The sequence below is a fragment of the Biomphalaria glabrata genome, chromosome 15 (assembly GCF_947242115.1).
Source record: "Biomphalaria glabrata chromosome 15, xgBioGlab47.1, whole genome shotgun sequence".
Lineage (NCBI taxonomy): Eukaryota > Metazoa > Mollusca > Gastropoda > Planorbidae > Biomphalaria > Biomphalaria glabrata.
In genome coordinates this window covers 6897135-6914695 of record NC_074725.1, presented here as the reverse complement: position 1 = coordinate 6914695, position 17561 = coordinate 6897135, and the positions used below count along the sequence as shown (strand labels likewise).

Here is a 17561-nt window from a genome sequence, read left to right as displayed (position 1 = left end):
GGCTCCAACATGTGTTGACCCTATATATAGAATCTTTTATGGGGACTATTATGGTAAAATGTTCCGCTGTAGTGGACATTCGCTCTAGTGGACATAAGTATTAAAATTAGAATATACAGGCCTTGGATTGCTTGGATACTCCTTCCCCTACATTAAAATATTTGGCTTAAAAAAATCAACTTCTTTTTGTAACAGACAGATCTTATGCTTTACGTAAACAGACAGATCTTATGCCTAACGTAAACAGACAGATCTTATGCCTAACGTAAACAGACAGATCTTATGCTTTACGTAAACAGACAGATCTTATGCTTTACGTAAACAGACAGATCTTATGCCTAACGTAAACAGACAGATCTTATGCTTTACGTAAACAGACAGATCTTATGCTTTACGTAAACAGACAGATCTTATGCCTAACGTAAACAGACAGATCTTATACTTTACGTAAACAGACAGATCTTATGCTTTACGTAAACAGACAGATCTTATGCCTAACGTAAACAGACAGATCTTATGCCTAACGTAAACAGACAGATCTTATGCCTAACGTAAACAGACAGATCTTATACTTTACGTAAACAGACAGATCTTATGCTTTACGTAAACAGACAGATCTTATGCCTAACGTAAACAGACAGATCTTATGCTTTACGTAAACAGACAGATCTTATGTCTAACGTAAACAGACAGATCTTATGCTTTACGTAAACAGACAGATCTTATGCCTAACGTAAACAGACAGATCTTATACTTAACGTAAACAGACAGATCTTATGCATATGTCAAGGACTCTTAATTAAACTTCAAAGTTGCATAATCCTTTTTAAAAATTAAGGTATAGACCGAAGAACTTTAAAAAATCTAATTAAGTGCACAAAATTATTTTTTTAAAAATTATTTTAAAAAACATAGCTTATCAACACTTTTGTACCCAGGATACACTAAAATGTTAGTTATTTATATAGTAATATATTTATATAGTTTTATAGTCATTTAGCTATTTTTAATTTGCCTAGGCATTATAAAATGAAAAGATGATCTTGTGTTACAGGTCATAAAATGACAGAGTTAGTTCTTATAGCCATTACATTTGTAGTGCAAGGCTGATTGTTTCATTCTCAATTTAGTTCTTAAGATCTAGGCTCAGCTTATCCCAGAATAAGTTCAAATCGAGCCCTGTTTCTCTGGGCCCATGTGGGTATTCAATGTATGTGTTGTTCTTGATGTGATACAGAAGGTCAGTTTTGAAGTCAATGATGCCTAGAGAGTCTTTAATCAAAAACACCAACACTTGGCGTCCAGAGTGAACTGACTCCATATTGGCCATCTGAACAAAAAAGATAGTGGATTGAACTGATCACAAAAGTTAAAACTAAATAATCTCAACTTTGACCATCATTACATGGATATTTTTAAGTAACTTAGAGGTCGAGACCAGTGTTTCCCAAACTTGTTCGACTTTATCTTTAACGGAACACTTTCTGAGTATTTAGCGGAACACTTCGCACTTTCTGAGTATTTAGCGGAACACTTCGCACTTTCTGAGTATTTAGCGGAGCATTTCGGCTTATTTTTTTAGAGAGATTAATTTCACGTGGTGGCCTACTAGTTAATTATTCCAGTAATTCGTGGAACACCTGTTTAGGGTTCGCGGAACACCAGGGTTCCGCGGAACACGATTTGGGAAGCACTGGTCTAGAGGATATAATATAAATTTTTCTTGTTTGTGCTCAAAGGCTGATCTGTTAAAAGTAATCACCAACCTGTAGCTCATAATTACACCAGGTACTTTCAATTAGACTCTTGGTGAGTACCACAAGAGTCTTTCTACTCTCTCTGATGGCTGTCAGGATATTGGAGGCGATGTAGTCTCCCACGACAAAGTCTCTGCCATGGACGAAAACGTTCAGGCCCCTGTTACTCAACTCTGAAAGACATCTAAATTTACTGGGTTTGAACACCATACTAATGTGTGCTGTTTATCTCGGGGCTCTGAACTGATTTGCGGTCTAATTCCCTATGCGCTTTTATCATTGTTGGGTTGTAGCTCAATCCAGCTTCAGATGTTCCTACAGATTTTAAAGTTAATTACATCCTAGCCCAAACCTTATGCAGGATGACAGGGAATGTAAGAAGGCAGGGTTTAAACCCAAGACTATCTTGACTATCAAACGACAGTCCAGAGCGCATACCACTCGACAAGACAGGATTTAAGTACGTGGAGTCCCCGGGACAGACTTTTTGTGGAGGCCCATACACGAGTCCCCGGGACAGACTTTTTGTGGAGGCCCATACACGAGTCCCCGGGACAGACCTTTTGTGGAGGCCCATACACGAGTCCCCGAGACAGACTTTTTGTGGAGGCCCATACACGAGTCCCCGGGACAGACTTTTTATGGAGGCCCATACACTTTCTCAAAAGCTTTAATAAAATCCACTAACTAATGAAAATACTAATATTTAAAAGCACGCGCCATATTAGAAAAGAAAAAGAGTAGTTGTAAATCAAATTAAATTTTCCTTCGTTTAAAAATATAAAATTCTTTAATATGCATATTTTTGTGACAAACATGTGTACATTTTTAGGGTTCACGCAGTGTAGTAAATCCGAAGTATATTACGTGCTCACTATAAGCGGACACCTGCTCTTCCTTAAAAGCCGTCCCTGCAGCCATCCAACTTTCCCCTTGTACTGTATACTGGGCCAGCACAACGACCAACCAAGGGTGTCCTCAAAGTCCGGAAATTCAAAATCCAAGCATTCACCGAGATTCGAACACAATAACCCACGGTTTGGAAGCCAGGCGCTTTTCCTCTATGTGGGAAGCGTGGTCGAGAGGCCAAGTACGCTTGAACTTGGCTTGACTTGGCTACCTAGAAGGGGGCTCGAGGTTCGACACCCGACTCGGGCAGAGTTGTGTTTACTGAGCGCCTAAAGGCAGCACGGAAAACCAACTCCTAGATACCCCCTCCCCCCCCCCCCCACTGGTCCACAAATGAGCTTGGACCAAAAGCGCTCTGAGCATGCTATAAGCATGAAAGTAGCGCTATATAAAAGCTTTAATAATAATCCACAACGCTACACTCACGATAGAAATAATGCTTTCAAACTACACGGGGGTCTGTCGTCTGCCTCTACTCCCTGCCTCTTCACCATGCGACGTCCTCCTGAAACAACCGCTGACAAATATTACTCAGAAAATTATGAGAGAGAAGCTTGATGACTCACTGACATTTGAGGAAGTTGAAATACCCATTCATAAACTCAAAAACACACAAAGAACCTGGCTCTGATAGACTTCCGGCGGAAATATTTAGATATGTCGCCCTAACCGAGAAGTTAACAGACTTAGTTCGCTCTATGCTGGGAGAAGTGCGTGGTCCCACCTGAACTTCGAGATGTCGTAATCGTATTCCTTTACAAAAAGGGGGACAAGTCTAACTGCTCCAACTATCGAGGCATTACACTTCTGTTAGCAGCAGGAAAGATCGTTGCTCGTTGCTAAGGTAAACAAACACTACCCCCACCTAATACAAAACATTATTTTACAATACTTCTAGAAGGAATATTTGCATCAAACAAACGGCAAAACATAAAAAAAAAAAAAAAAAAAAAAACGGTTGTACACTATAAATATGATGAGAATGAAAACGTGATGATTTCGGTCATTTTTGTACCATGCTCTAACCTCAGATCCACCTTAACTGGTTGCATGCGGCTTCGGAACGAGACAGCTCGAGGTCACTTACAAAGGCCGCGGATAAACAAAAGAAAATACGCTACCGAGGACAGACGTAGAGTTTATTGTGAAATATAAATCGACAATCAGGGGACATTGATTATGCTTGCCCTGGATGTGACAAAATATGTAGGTCACAGCTGGGGCTGCGTAACCACGGGAAATACTGCACTCCTCATTGATCTTCGGACTCGAAGACAAGCCTTATTATACATTCAAAAAAAAATAGATTAAAGATGTCATTACAATTTAAAAATAGATATGTACAAAAAAAAAAAAAAAAAAAAAACTAACTTAAGAGAAGATATGAATATTGACATTAAAAAAGTGCCAGTCCAAAAGGGATTACCTCCCTTTACATGTCTTACACGTCCACTCTTAATATAAACAAAATGTCGATCGCTTTTCATATTTAAATATCGAAGTCTTCTCGCTCAATGACCCTGTCTAGCAACACTTGAGGTACTGTAGTACGGGCTAGGAACACTAGAAGCTAAATATAATTTCAACAGCCATTTTATCTCGAATTAATGCCTCCTATTTGATGGCTTGTTTTCAAAACAGCAAACGTAAAAAGAAAACTTTTTAAAAATTACTAGCTCTCGGGATGAAAAAAGAGTGTCAAAGGAATATACGATCCATATTATAAATAGACGTTACATTTAAAACAGTTTCGTCGAGTTGATTACATTTGTCATTAATACAACTAATTGATTGGTTACTTGAGTAACAGTCGGATCTATCGATTTTTTTAAACTGGTGTGGACTAGTAATGATTAAACACGGACTAAGTATGGACTAGAAATGGACTAGCCTGCGTAATGCTTCTAGATCTCACCATGGCACTCTGGAGAAAACGCTCGTTGGAGCAGACGATTAGGCCAATAGAGAAGCAAAAAAGAACTCTATTTGTGTGCCTAAGGATCAAGTTCATTGCACTGGCGGGGATGGAAGAAAGCTCCAACAAACATGGCACCAACCTAAAATTTTTCCTCAATGGGCCGCTTTTTTATTGTAGACATCTGCATGGCTGATGTTTACCGAAAAGGACAATGGGGGAGTTCCCCGGTGTGCTGACTTTGGCCTCTATTCTAATCCGAGTGTCCTGGGATACAAGCCGTCGGTTATTCGGATTTAATAATTTACATCTTCTTGGATCTTTCCCAGACAGAAAGATGTTCAGACGGTCAGATGAAGGCAAGCTTCCATAGGCCTAGTGTTCCAAGGGTCTTAGACTCAACTCTTACGACAATTACGAAGAAGAAATGGACTAGACATGAATCAGACAAGGATTAGAGTTTGACTTGAAATGGACTAGACATGAACCAGACAAGGATTAGAGTTTGACTTGAAATGGACTAGACATGAACCAGACAAGGATTAGAGTTTGACTTGAAATGGACTAGACATGAACCAGACAAGGATTAGAGTTTGACTTGAAATGGACTAGACATGAACTAGAGATAAACCTGTAGAGATGGATTAGATGGAATGACATGGGAGCAGAAGAAAGCTGCTCAGAACCGAGTTCGGTGGAGAGGTGTGTTTGCGGCCTTAGGCTCCCCTGGGAGTACAAAGGATTAAGTAAGTAAGGACTAGACATGAACTAGAGATAAACTCTGTAGAGATGGATTAGATATGGGCTAGACATACACTAGAGATAAACTCTGTAGAGATGGATTAGATATGGGCTAGACATGAACTAGAGATAAACTCTGTAGAGATGGATTAGATATGGGCTAGACATACACTAGAGATAAACTCTGTAGAGATGGATTAGATATGGGCTAGACATGAACTAGAGATAAACTCTGTAGAGATGGATTAGATATGGGCTAGACATGAACTAGAGATAAACTCTGTAGAGATGGATTAGATATGGGCTAGACATAGACTAGAACTAAACTGGCATCAGACGTTTGTCAACTGCTGGACCAATCGAATGTTTAACAGCTACGGACTTGACATGAACTAGACTTACCCGGCATCAGACGTTGCACTATAAATGTTTCATCTTGATGAGCGTAAGACACAAATACGTCGTAAACATAGCTTCTCGTCTCCTGGTTCCGGTGACTGTTCTTGACCTTCAGGTAAGCCGCGTAGTACAAATATCTCAACTGCCATCGGAATCTGAAATGAAAATAATCTCGAGTTCGTGCTAACTATTCGAGCTACACACGTCACACACACCTACACGCACATAGATCTATGCATGTATCAACAGTGTTAAATTGTGTTGCTCTATTCTTTCTTCTGTAAACCTTCACTAGTCTATAAATCATGTTACTATTCACAAAGCTTTTATCAAATCATTCTGTCTGTCTGTCTGTCTGGTACAAATCTTGAGCACTTTTTTTCTCCTACTTCCTATTCTCGAATCAAGTTGAAACTACACAAAATTATCTGTAGCCGAAGACACTACATAAATAAATAAAAACAAAACTAATTAGTTAATTAATTAGTGGTAGTTAATACATTTTGTTTTATATAAAAATAAATGCATAACTCTAACAGTGTGACGAAACGCGTCCCTTCTCAATGCTAAAATGACCGGTGCGGAACTACCTCCCCCCTTTTTACCACTAGTTAGCATTGTATAGCCCACTCTCAACACTAAATGACCAGTGTAGAACACAAACATCCTATCACACCAAGGTTAGATCCAACCCCCAAATTATAGGCCATAAACACACACCCCAGGTTACGCCCCAAACGCCGAAACAAACGTACGCAGCCATTAAGTCCAGGAACATTAAAATAGAAAGCTACGCCCCAAACGCCAGAACAAACACGCAGTCGTAAAGTCCAGGGGCATTATAATTTGGTGTCCACGTACACCCCTTTGAGTCGACACTCCTAACGCCCATGGCTATTCAAATCGCTCCCGTCCGCTGTGCCATCGAGCGATGGTCCAGCCTGATAATTGGTGCATGGTTCCGCTTTCATACTCCTTCGCCCCCCCCCCCCAGGTCGCGGGTTAAAGAAGTCAGGTGAGTGAGCCCCAAATGAAAAGATTGGTCCAATTTATCAATTCTAAATTCGAAAGACTTGATGGCCATTGGATCGTCACTACTCTAACGTACCGCTCGGGAACCTATAAAAGCCGTTTCAGGTTAATGCCATTCTAGATCAGAATCACTGAGAAGTCAGAAGACTCTCAAGTCAACGATTAATTTAGGAACTTGTGTGAGGCAAAGCGGGAGATTTGAAAAAACTTTATCATTTTAATTAAGGTGGGTCTTCGCCTGTAACATTTATGTTCAAGTACCATCACCATGTTAACACTTGATTGCTTCCAAATATTACATTTGTAAATCTCTCATATGAATATGTGTACCCCATTTACTCGTCAACGTTGACTGTACTCCCAACGGGGGACATCCACCCTACAACTTAATTAATCCTATTGTCTATTTATGCATTTGTTATTCATTCATATCCATATTCATCTGGACCTACTCGCGTCTAGATTATTTCCTTACCTGTGCATATGTACCTGTATATGTCCACATATATATACATTATAATTATGCTTGTTTTTGCTATGCACATACTGCATCCTTAGGCCAGAGAATCAGTCTCGCGTGTCTACCCCATTATTTTCGGCCGGTCGGCCTGCATTAGTTATTAGTTAATATGTATCTTAGTTAGTCTGAGGGAGACGCTCCTACCAAGGATGCGCCTCTCGCCAACCAGCCTGTATGGTTTAATAAGTCAGGCTCCTCTCACGTCTCATCTCATAGCCTCCGACATCAGGGCTGGCGTGTTTTGTTACCTGAAGGTAGACCTCAGCAGCTCTCCACACACTCCCATTCCCATTGAGGGTTAGTCACTCATCACCCTCGACCAGAACTGAAGTCATTCCTGGCTGAAGTCCCAGGACCGGTCTGCACCTACTACTGGAAGTAAGCCCACCGCGTGGCACCCTCATATTCATCGCACTAGTTCCTGCCTACTCTCAGGGCACCAGCAACTGGCTGCCAGCACAACAGAGCTTCAACTTACCCCACCCCGAAGGAGAACTTTGAATACAGATAAGTGAGAGACAGCCGAATAAGCAAACCATACGCGAGTTTTATTAGCAACATCCCAGTGATGATATTATCTTAAAAGTTATCATAAAATCCTAAATCATTCTGTACATCCCCCCTTACTCGCTGATTGTACTTCTTCTTAATTATTCTTTATTAAATATTTGTTCTTACACAAAATCATTAAGCTTTGCGTTTTGCTTGTGCCTGTCTATGTGCATATATAATACCAACCAAATATTGACCACGTTGTGGCTCTAAGACTTTACCCCTAGAAGTCGCAGGCCATCATCCCCATAGGAAAGTGGAAACGGACCGACAGGTGGACTTATTCCACCACAAACAGCATTGATAGATATGGTATTTATTGTGCGGTTCTTTCGTTCTTTATTGTAATGTATTTTTATATTTTGCTAGTTAGTTCCATGGTTTATGATTAACCTTTCTTGTTAGCTTTATTTAATATCTATGAAAGAGCACTGCCGAAAATAAAACCTAGACAGACAATTGAAGATTTACATACATGGTGGAACAACATTAAAGAGATTCCTATTTGGTGTATCCGGTATATAATAAAAAGAAAAAAAAATTGATCACCGAACTATATAAGCTATCTGTAGTAAAAGTTATATGATCATTTATATGCCATTTTGTTTTTACAAAGAATAAAATTAATATTTAAAAGCCCTTTGTAAATAAAATAGTTTCAGAATGAGATTACACTTCCTTGCGTACTTAAAAACAAACGACTAAAGAAAAAGCAGTTCTACGAGAGATACGAAGAGATCAGTTGCAACGCATTGAGTTATTATTAAAATGAAAGATTAAAACTCTGTATTTAATTGGCAACAACTATTAGTTTTGTACGCTGACTGATAGGTCAGCTCTGCAAGGGTCTTCATCTGCAGCTGCGCAGATTAGGCCAAATCTGTATATATTTAACAACGGAGTCAACATAAAATCTAGCTGTGGCATTTATACTCTCCCGGATTGACTACTGCAACGCCGTCCTAGCAGGTATACCCGATGACAAATTCGCTAAGCTGCAACGAATTCAGAACAACGCCGCACGAATAGTCCTAAGAAAACAAGACGACATTCTGGTACTACTCTCTTGCGCACACTCTATTGGCTTCCTGTGAAAGTGAGACTCGACTACAAGGTGGCCACACTCAGTCACCAGTGTATCTAGAATAAAGAAATGCCCTTGTACCTTAGCGAACTGATTACTTCAAATGTCCCTCAGAAAGCCCTGCGCTCAATGGACTTCTAGTGGTGCCACTTTTCTCCCTCAAAAGCTACGGTCTGCGGGCTTTTTTTGTGCACGGACACTAAAAGTTTGGAACTCACTCCCAACTGATCTCAGACAAACAACATGCCAACATGCTACAACAATTTCAAGAAGAACATTAAGACCTACTTGTTTATTTTTTTTTTTAATTTGTTAGTCATTATAGCTCACCTGTTTGTGTTTGTAATGTTATCACAGCGCATTGAGCCTACATTTTGTTTGTTAACAGCGCTTCATAGATATAATTGTTATTATTTTATGGGCCCTTGCGAACTTCAGGCATTGCTAGCAGTTTGTAGTCTATTAGTTGTGTGAGCAATCTCAGTACTTTAAAGGAACAACTTACGCGTAATTTTTTTAGGTCATCAAAATGTGACTGAAGCCAATGTTTCCCGTTATTTTTATTTACAAACTTAGTCCCCAAATAAACCACTCGTTACAGGGGGTATAACTGTGCACAACCAAATCTTTGTGTAATGTATAACAATAGTTTGACGTCTAAATAGGTCTCTTGGCTGACCAACGTAAATCAGTGTTTAGGAAGAAGTGGTTCTCATCACTTGACGAAATAGGTCTCTTCACTTACCAAGGAAAAAAAGTGTCTAGAAAGCAGTTGTTCTCACCACTTGGCGAAATAGATCTCTTCGCTTACCAACGAAAATCAGTGTCTAGAAAGCTGTGGTTCTCATCACTTGTCGAAATAGGTTTCTTCACTTACCAACGAAAATCAGTGTCTAGAAAGCTGTGGTTCTCATCACTTGTCGAAATAGGTTTCTTCACTTACCAACGAAAATCAGTGTCTAGAAAGCTGTGGTTCTCATCACTTGTCGAAATAGGTTTCTTCGCTTACCAAGGAAAAAAAAAGTGTCTAGAAAGCAGTGGTTCTCATCACTTGGCGTAATAGGACTCTTCACTTACCAACGAAAATCAGTGTCTAGAAAGCTGTGGTTCTCATCACTTGTCGAAATAGGTTTCTTCGCTTACCAAGGAAAAAAAAAGTGTCTAGAAAGCAGTGGTTCTCATCACTTGGCGTAATAGGACTCTTCACTTACCAACGAAAATCAGTGTCTAGAAAGCTGTGGTTCTCATCACTTGGCGTAATAGGTTTCTTCACTTACCAACGAAAATCAGTGTCTAGAAAGCTGTGGTTCTCATCACTTGGCGTAATAGGTTTCTTCACTTACCAACGAAAATCAGTGTCTAGAAAGAAGTGGTTCTCATCACTTGGCGAAATAGATTACCTTTACATCAAGGTCTGAAAGGGGAACTTAACTTTTAACTACATTCTAATTTTGTTCAAGACTAATTGCAGTCACAATGTTTATCAAAATTTAAAAAGAAAAAAAAAAACAATGAAAAAAAGACGAAAAAGCATACCTGTATAAAATTATAGCCATCAACAAGATAATCATTATCAATGTACTTAATGTTGCAAGGAGAAACACAGGAGAGTTGTCTGCGCATGCGTGTCTCAGCTTTTGCAGTGTTTCCTCGAAGGCATCTTGGACGATTTTGTAGGATTCATCTGAATAAGTACAAATGTAGTTCTTGAATGTGTGGTCAAACGCTCTGGAAGAGACCATCCATTGAATCAAATCTAGGTTCTGACAATCACATGGGATGGGATTAGATGAAAAATCAACTAGTAGTTTCTTTTTGGGGTCCTTCGTGAGTGTATCGACATGTTCCCTAAAGTCAAGAGGCAGTTGTTTGATCTGGTTGTGACTCAAATTGATCAGCCTCAAGTTGAACATGTGGTCTATTGTAATGTTAAAGTGCCACATGTCATTGTTGTTCACAAGCAATTCCTGCAGTGCAGTCAACCCACTCAGCATGTCTCGATAGACGATAGTTAATCCGTTGTAAGACAAGTCCAGCCTTGTGAGTTGCTTCAAAGAAATGAACGGAGTGATGGTATAGTGAGAGTTCACTAACAATTCGCCAATACTGTTATGCCCAAGAAATAACTTGTTTAGACTGCTTAAGTTCATAAAAAATTTATCACTGATGTTTTTAACTGAACAATGAGAAAGGTTCAATGATTTCAACTGGTTAAGGCCAACAATCGGACCAATTAAAAATGGGAAATAGTTGTTATTAATATTTAACACTTCTAGCGAATTATTAGGATCTACTTTTAGGCTTTTAAGTTTGTAAGATATTCCACAATATGATATATCAATTTTGATAACATTTGGGGGTAGCTGGAAAATGAAATCGTTTTGCTGTGAGAATTTATGTTCTGACTGGCTGCTATAAAATTCTGCTTCATTGAACAACGTATCAGGAAAGTCGTTCAAATCTCCTCCTCTCAAATTAATCTCTTCCAAGTGCGCCAAATTCTTGAGTTTTGTGATGTAATGCCCATATGAGAAACGATTATTTTTTAAACTCAGATACCTAAGATTACTGCGAAGATGAGATAAGCTTTTGGTTGCCACAGATACAAAATTACATCCGTCAGCTTCCAAATGAGTTAAGGATCTTGGTAAATATTCAATTAAGGTCCTGTCAATAGTGAAAGGAGTTGCATAACCAGGTCTTATAAAATTGATTTTTAAAATTTCCAATTTATAATTACGTATCTCTCGTATGATGTTCCTAAAAGCTAACATTTCAATTTGTAAATTTTTACTCATGTCAAGAACCGTCAAATTCTTTAAAGGCACCAAAGAACCATTCTCCATTGCACTGCCTACAAGTTTACAATGACTTATATCCAAGAGTTTTATACGACCAACATTCAGAAATGTGTCATTATATAAAGAAGTTAAATTACAAAAATTGCTAGACAATGTCAAATTTTCTAGAGATACCAATGCTCTAAATCCAGGACCTAACGTTTGATTATTCAACCCATCCAAGTGTAAGACCTTCAGGCGAGTAAGATTAGCAAAACGGTCGTCTGGATAATTCGAGTTCTCACAAGTCGAAGGGTCCGAGTTTTCGTCCAATTTTAAGAGTAACAACGAGGTTAAATCACAGAAAACGCCTTTAGGAAAAGTGAGATTGTTGTAACACAACTTGTTTTCTCGCAAATTAAGTTCCAGAAGTTTTTTTAAGCTTGCAAAAGATCCCACTTGAAGTTTAGCGATATTGTTTGAAGAAAGATTTAAATACTGCAGCTCAGTGTATCTACAGAAGCAGCCATCAGACAGATTAGAGATTATGTTGTTGGACAAGTCTAGAACTCGAATAGTGGCTGACAGATTCTTTGGGACAGTGGAAAGCCCTTGACCTGAACAGTTACAGGCAATATCTGTACACTGACATTGACCTTCAAACAAGTATCGTTTGCTCCACCCGAAAATTTCGGTGTTGTATTCTGACAAAGAGTTGCCTTCCTTTGTCAAGTTCAAAGACAAGACTATAAAGGCATAAAGAAGCATTGTTATGGCTTGACTCTCAAATACTCTGAAAGATAAACATAACATTGTAAATATAAAACTAGCGTTTTAAAATCTCCAAATCTAGTTTAAAAATGTTTTTTTTTTTTTAGGATTTGAATAAGAGATTGACCCTTTACAAAACAATTAAATCAATTAGATATTCATTGTAAGACATCAGTTAGGCCAGGTTCGCATTTAACTTCACATTCACTGTCACCTATCATTTGGTCTGCTGGACCGTTGGGGCGACACACAAGATCTGTCAACCTTCTTTCTCCATTCTTCTCTGTCATTGGTCTTTGATCGAATTTAATTCTGATGTTGTTTCTCAAAATATTGATACCTGCCTTTTTACCTGCCTGGGCGCACCACTTCGGGGACCGATTCTGAGATTGTGTTTCCACACAAACTGTCTTTGTAACCTTGTTTTTTAGCGGCCCCCGTAAGGGGAAAAAGCCGCTATTAGGTTTATGCAAAATGTCCGTCTGTCCGTCTGTCCGTCTGTCACACTCAGATCTCGAAAACTAGAAGAGATATGAAAAATACTAATTCATCATTAAATGCGGCTTGAAAAGTTTAGGTGCAACGGCTACTTTTGGTTTTCTAAAAGCAAACGGTTTAATTTATAAAATAACTTATGCAAGCGATTTTTTCAAAAAAATACACCAATTCTAAAACAATTATGTAAATGTAAGGGAGGCAATGTTACAATATGTTAACAAAGATGAACAATGTATATGTATTTTCAGTATCCCTAAGTCAAATATATTTATAAAGTGTACAGGAAATGTTTACAACAAATATAAATAATAGTTAAAGATATTTTTTCTAGTCAACTAGCTGTTAAAGTTAAAAGAAAACATTTCTGTTTGTTTATAAAGGCTAATAATGCTTTTTGTATGTAAATATCACTCACATTTTTTAAAATGAACTTTTTATGAGGCGACTTTCGTGCAGTAGCGTAACGTCGCAACATGGCGTGTTGCCAAATTAATTCCTTAAACTTTTTTAAAAAATCAGATTTTATTTATTTATGTTTAGTGCCCCCATCCGAATAAAAGAAGATTATTTTTTGTGCGTTTTGTCTGTTGGTCGGTCTGTCCATCACGATTAGATTAACAAATAACACTAGAGACTCTTCTAGCTTTTAGATTTTATTTACATGCTTAAACATTGCAAGAAAAACATGATCTTTAATATATTGTTCCGGTTTTTTAATGTAAATAGCATATAAATGCTAAATAAAAATATCTATATTGATTTATATTTCATTAACTATACATTTGTTCCGGATATTGTTTTATAAAAGATAAATTATGTCAAATGATCTATAATTTTAAATTCTAGGCTTAAAGTGTAGATTTTTATTTCTAAAGTCTAGATTGTCAATATGTCAATATTGCAATGTTATAAAATACTAAAACTAATCTACTATTTCAATATTTCATATTGCAATTAGTCTATTAATTGATTATCTATTGTTTTTTTTATATATAAATCTTATCTAAATTACATCTACATTATCCCAAATATATATTTTAGATCTAGATCTAGTAGATATAGATATTGAGAGTGCTAAATTAGTAGTTTAATTTAGGTAGATCTACATGCTCATTCTAGTTTCATTTAAATGAAAATGCTCTCATACCAAAAGATTATCTAAAATCGCTCTTCTGATATATTGTACATATCCGGTAGTTGTCATTCCGTAATGTGTAGGTATATTATCAATAGTAGGCTATTAGTTTGTAACCAGTTTGTCATTAGATTAAGAGCAATGCCTGGTCGTGCGGGTAGCGCGCAGGACTGATTATCTCTACGGTCTCGGTTTCATACCCTGCTCGATGCCATCCTCCGTCGACCAGCGAATATGCGGATCCGACAGGGATCCGTCTCCCACGGGGGCCGCCTCTAAGTTTGTATGGTAACACAAACTCTCTTTGTAATCTTGTTTTTTTAGCTTGATGAATTCATATTCAGAATTTAGATTGACTAAGTACCGTAAGAAATATAATTTTCTTCTTACTACCGTTCCCATTCTGTCACCATTCTCATTATAAACTAAACTGAAGAATACTATCTATATATATATAATTCTCTTCTTCCCTCGAGAGTTTGGACGAGAAGCAAGAAGTAATGGAAAGATCACTCTCTTATTTCTGCGGAGTCACCCCACGGAAAAAACAAGAGGAGGAGGGGGGGGGGGGAGAACACGTTTTCACAGCTCGCTATGGATGGCTGCGCGCTGGACCGTCAAACCCTGCCTACTCCCATCCCCCTTCGTCCTGCGGGAGGTTTGGACTAGGAAGTAAACTATCGTCAACTCTGTAGGAACATCCGAGACATGTAAAACATTTTACAAACAAACATTTTACAAACACTAAATAGCAGCGCCGGACTAAACCATTGTGACCAAGAAGTCATGGAAAGAGATTAGGTAATCTACTATGTATATTTAAAGGCCACTAACTAGCAGGGCCGGACTAAACCATTGTGGGGCCCTATGCGAAACGGATTTCGCGGGGCTAAGTTTGGGTAGGGAAGCGGATAAGTGAAATTTAAGAGTTTGTATTAGAAAATAAATTCGTCTATGCATTTATTCATTCTTTACTACATACAGAATTACTTTACGAGCCTTGCGTGTAGCAAAGTCATACAGTATATCATAATAATTCTGCTTCCTACATAGATCACGCTCAATAGCAAGAATTACCAAATTTGTCAATCTATCTATGAGAATTGTTGACTGCAAGTAATTCTTTATTAGTTTGAGGCGCGAGAAGCTTCTTTCACCAGATTACACAATTACGGCTAATGCATAATGCCGTGCGTAAGATTGGCGTTTTCCATATTGAATGACACCCCAAAATGACAATTTTTGTGTATTTATTTGGTATATTTTGCGATTTCGGGAGATTTCCAAGAGCTCCTGGTAAATCGACAGGAGGGCGCGGGAAATCCTGTTTTAAGTTTTAAAATGGTTTAATTTAATAATGTATACACCTTGAATTAAAGCGGGTCCTATAAAAGTGCGTGGCCCACTGCGGTCGCATAGGTTGCAGTGGCCTAATGCCGCCCTTTCCAAATAGCGACTAGTGTTTATTATTATAATATTTTTAGCGCCATTAATTTTGTGATAGTAAGTGTGTGTGTGTTTTGAGGGGCTACTAGACTAGTAGTGCAGTGTGTGTGTGCCTGTGTATGAAATGACCAGTTGACCTTTGTTGTACATGGTTGAGTGAACAGCATAGAAAGTGTGTAATTGAGGACGGGGTGTAAAAGTGGGTCAGATTCAGAACAAGTGACTGGAGTAAACGAGACGAATGAAAGACTAATCAAATCAATGTGTTCATTGTCCTTTTAGTGTGTCTATTACAAAATTTCATGTGTTAAAATGTAGGGTGGCTGTCTGGCCGTGCGGTATGCGCGCTGAACTGTCGTTCGGACTTCTCGATGGTCCCGGGTTCATATCTTGCCCGCTGCCTTCCCCCGTCGTCCTGCGGGGGGGGGGGGGGGGGGGAGGGGGTTTGGACAAGGAAGTAAATTATCTTCAACTCAGCAGGAACATTCAAAACATGTCAAACATTTTACAAAACATAGGCCTAAACTTCACGCACTTTAATGTGTTTTATATTTAAAAGGGCCTTAAGGGTTTTTAACCAACTGAACTAATTTATCATAATTAGGCCTAAACATTCCAGCAAGAAATTAATTTATGCTTAGACTTAGGACTACTTACCTTTTAAGAACAAACATTTATTCAAGCCTAATTAACATGGCTGTATCATCTTCTAGACCAAATGCACTGCATGTAAAACATTGTATAATATCAGAAAATAAGCCTTAAATATCACTATTGACATGAAGTCGCGCTGTCCATAAGTCTGACGACATTTTTAGCTCTTTTCATTTGAAAACTGCCAAGTGATTTCTTAGTTTGTGAGTAAACTTCCTTCTTCAATAGACACTGCAGTTACTATCCTTTATTATCGATGGCATACAAGTTTCATGATTTTTCATACCGAATGAAAAAGAAGTTAATTAACTCTTTAGCTGAGAAAAAATTCAAAGCTTCATTTTATAACCATAATTTGTTCATTCTGTTTGAAGTCATGTTCGCACTTGGTGATCAGGAAGTTTGTTTTTTTCTTTCCATGAACTTCTCAAAGACTAAATGGCGTGCTAGTTTCTCTAAATAGGTTGAAAAGGGGGGTGTTTACCTTTCTTAATGTGTTGAAACGGTGTGTTTGCCGTCCTAATTATGTTGAAACGCCTACAGTGTTAGCGTTGAATTTAAAAAATTCAGTTGTACCTGTAGCGAAGTCATACAGTATATCATAAAAAATTCCATAATCTTCAAATACAAAATTTAATAAAATACTCAGAAAGACACAAAGATAAAGGCATATTCCTCATCCCATATGCTAGGACAAATTTGTACAAATACTCATTCTTCCCTAGTGCTATTAGAGCATGGAATGGGTTGCCTGAGCTAGCCAGGAAAACCAGTGACTTGGCAGAATTTAAGTAATTGGTTAATATGCATGACTGAATGCATGACGCGTAGAACGTTATCATATTCTTTTTTGAAGTAACGTCTGTATAAGATACATTCTGTTTCCTACATAGATCACGCTCAGTAGGCAAGAATTACTAAATGTTTTTATCTTCGAGAATTGTTGACCTCAAGTAATTCTACATTAGTTTGAGGCGCGAGAAGCTTCTTTCACCAGATTCCACAATTTTGAGTATTGTATAATGCCGTTTTTTTTTTAATCGCGCGTAGGATTGGCGTTCCCCATATTGAATGACACCCCAAAATGACAATTTTGTCTATATTTCAGGAGATTTTTATGAGTTTTCAAAAGATTTTAATAATTTCCGGAGATTTCCAGAAGCTCCTTGTAAATCCGGAGGCCGCGGGAAATCTGTTATATGTTATAAAGTGGTTTAATTTAATCATTGACACCTAGAATTAGCGCGGGTCCTATGAAAGTGCGGGGCACTGGGGTCGCTTAGGTTGCAGTGGCCTAAGACCGGCCCTGCAAAATAGCGGCGTATGCTACGCCGTGGGTCGACTAGTTTACAATACTTTATCTAATAT

The 17561-nt window shown here is 38.2% G+C and overlaps 1 protein-coding gene across 3 annotated transcripts; it reads right to left on the bottom strand.

The window, feature by feature from the left end:
* Window positions 1–993: 993 nt before the first annotated feature.
* LOC106062322 (toll-like receptor 4) lies at window positions 994–16642 on the bottom strand. Of its 3 annotated transcripts, none has more exons than XM_056012161.1 (5): window positions 16197–16638; window positions 10446–12482; window positions 5725–5876; window positions 1767–1930; window positions 994–1330 (listed from the first exon to the last, which is right to left on the bottom strand). In XM_056012161.1, exons 1-5 carry the CDS (start codon window positions 16211–16213, stop codon window positions 1127–1129), a joined length of 2574 nt encoding a protein of 857 aa, XP_055868136.1. In that variant the 5' UTR covers window positions 16214–16638; the 3' UTR covers window positions 994–1126. The 3 variants fall into 3 exon arrangements, 2 of the variants coding, with proteins under 2 accessions (XP_055868136.1, XP_055868138.1); XR_008774989.1 differs by having other exon boundaries at window positions 1193–1330; window positions 1767–1890; window positions 16197–16641; XM_056012163.1 differs by lacking the exon at window positions 1767–1930 and having other exon boundaries at window positions 1133–1330; window positions 16197–16642.
* Window positions 16643–17561: the final 919 nt, after the last annotated feature.

What these genes read in the sequence shown, in the direction of transcription:
- LOC106062322 (XM_056012161.1), bottom strand. An exon ending in ATGGCTATAATTTTATACAG is followed by an intron (nt 5,877 to 10,445) that starts GTATGCTTTTTC and finishes TTTTCATTTCAG; the next exon opens with ATTCCGATGGCAGTTGAGAT. An exon ending in AGTGCAACGTCTGATGCCGG is followed by an intron (nt 1,931 to 5,724) that starts GTAAGTCTAGTT and finishes GATGTCTTTCAG; the next exon opens with AGTTGAGTAACAGGGGCCTG.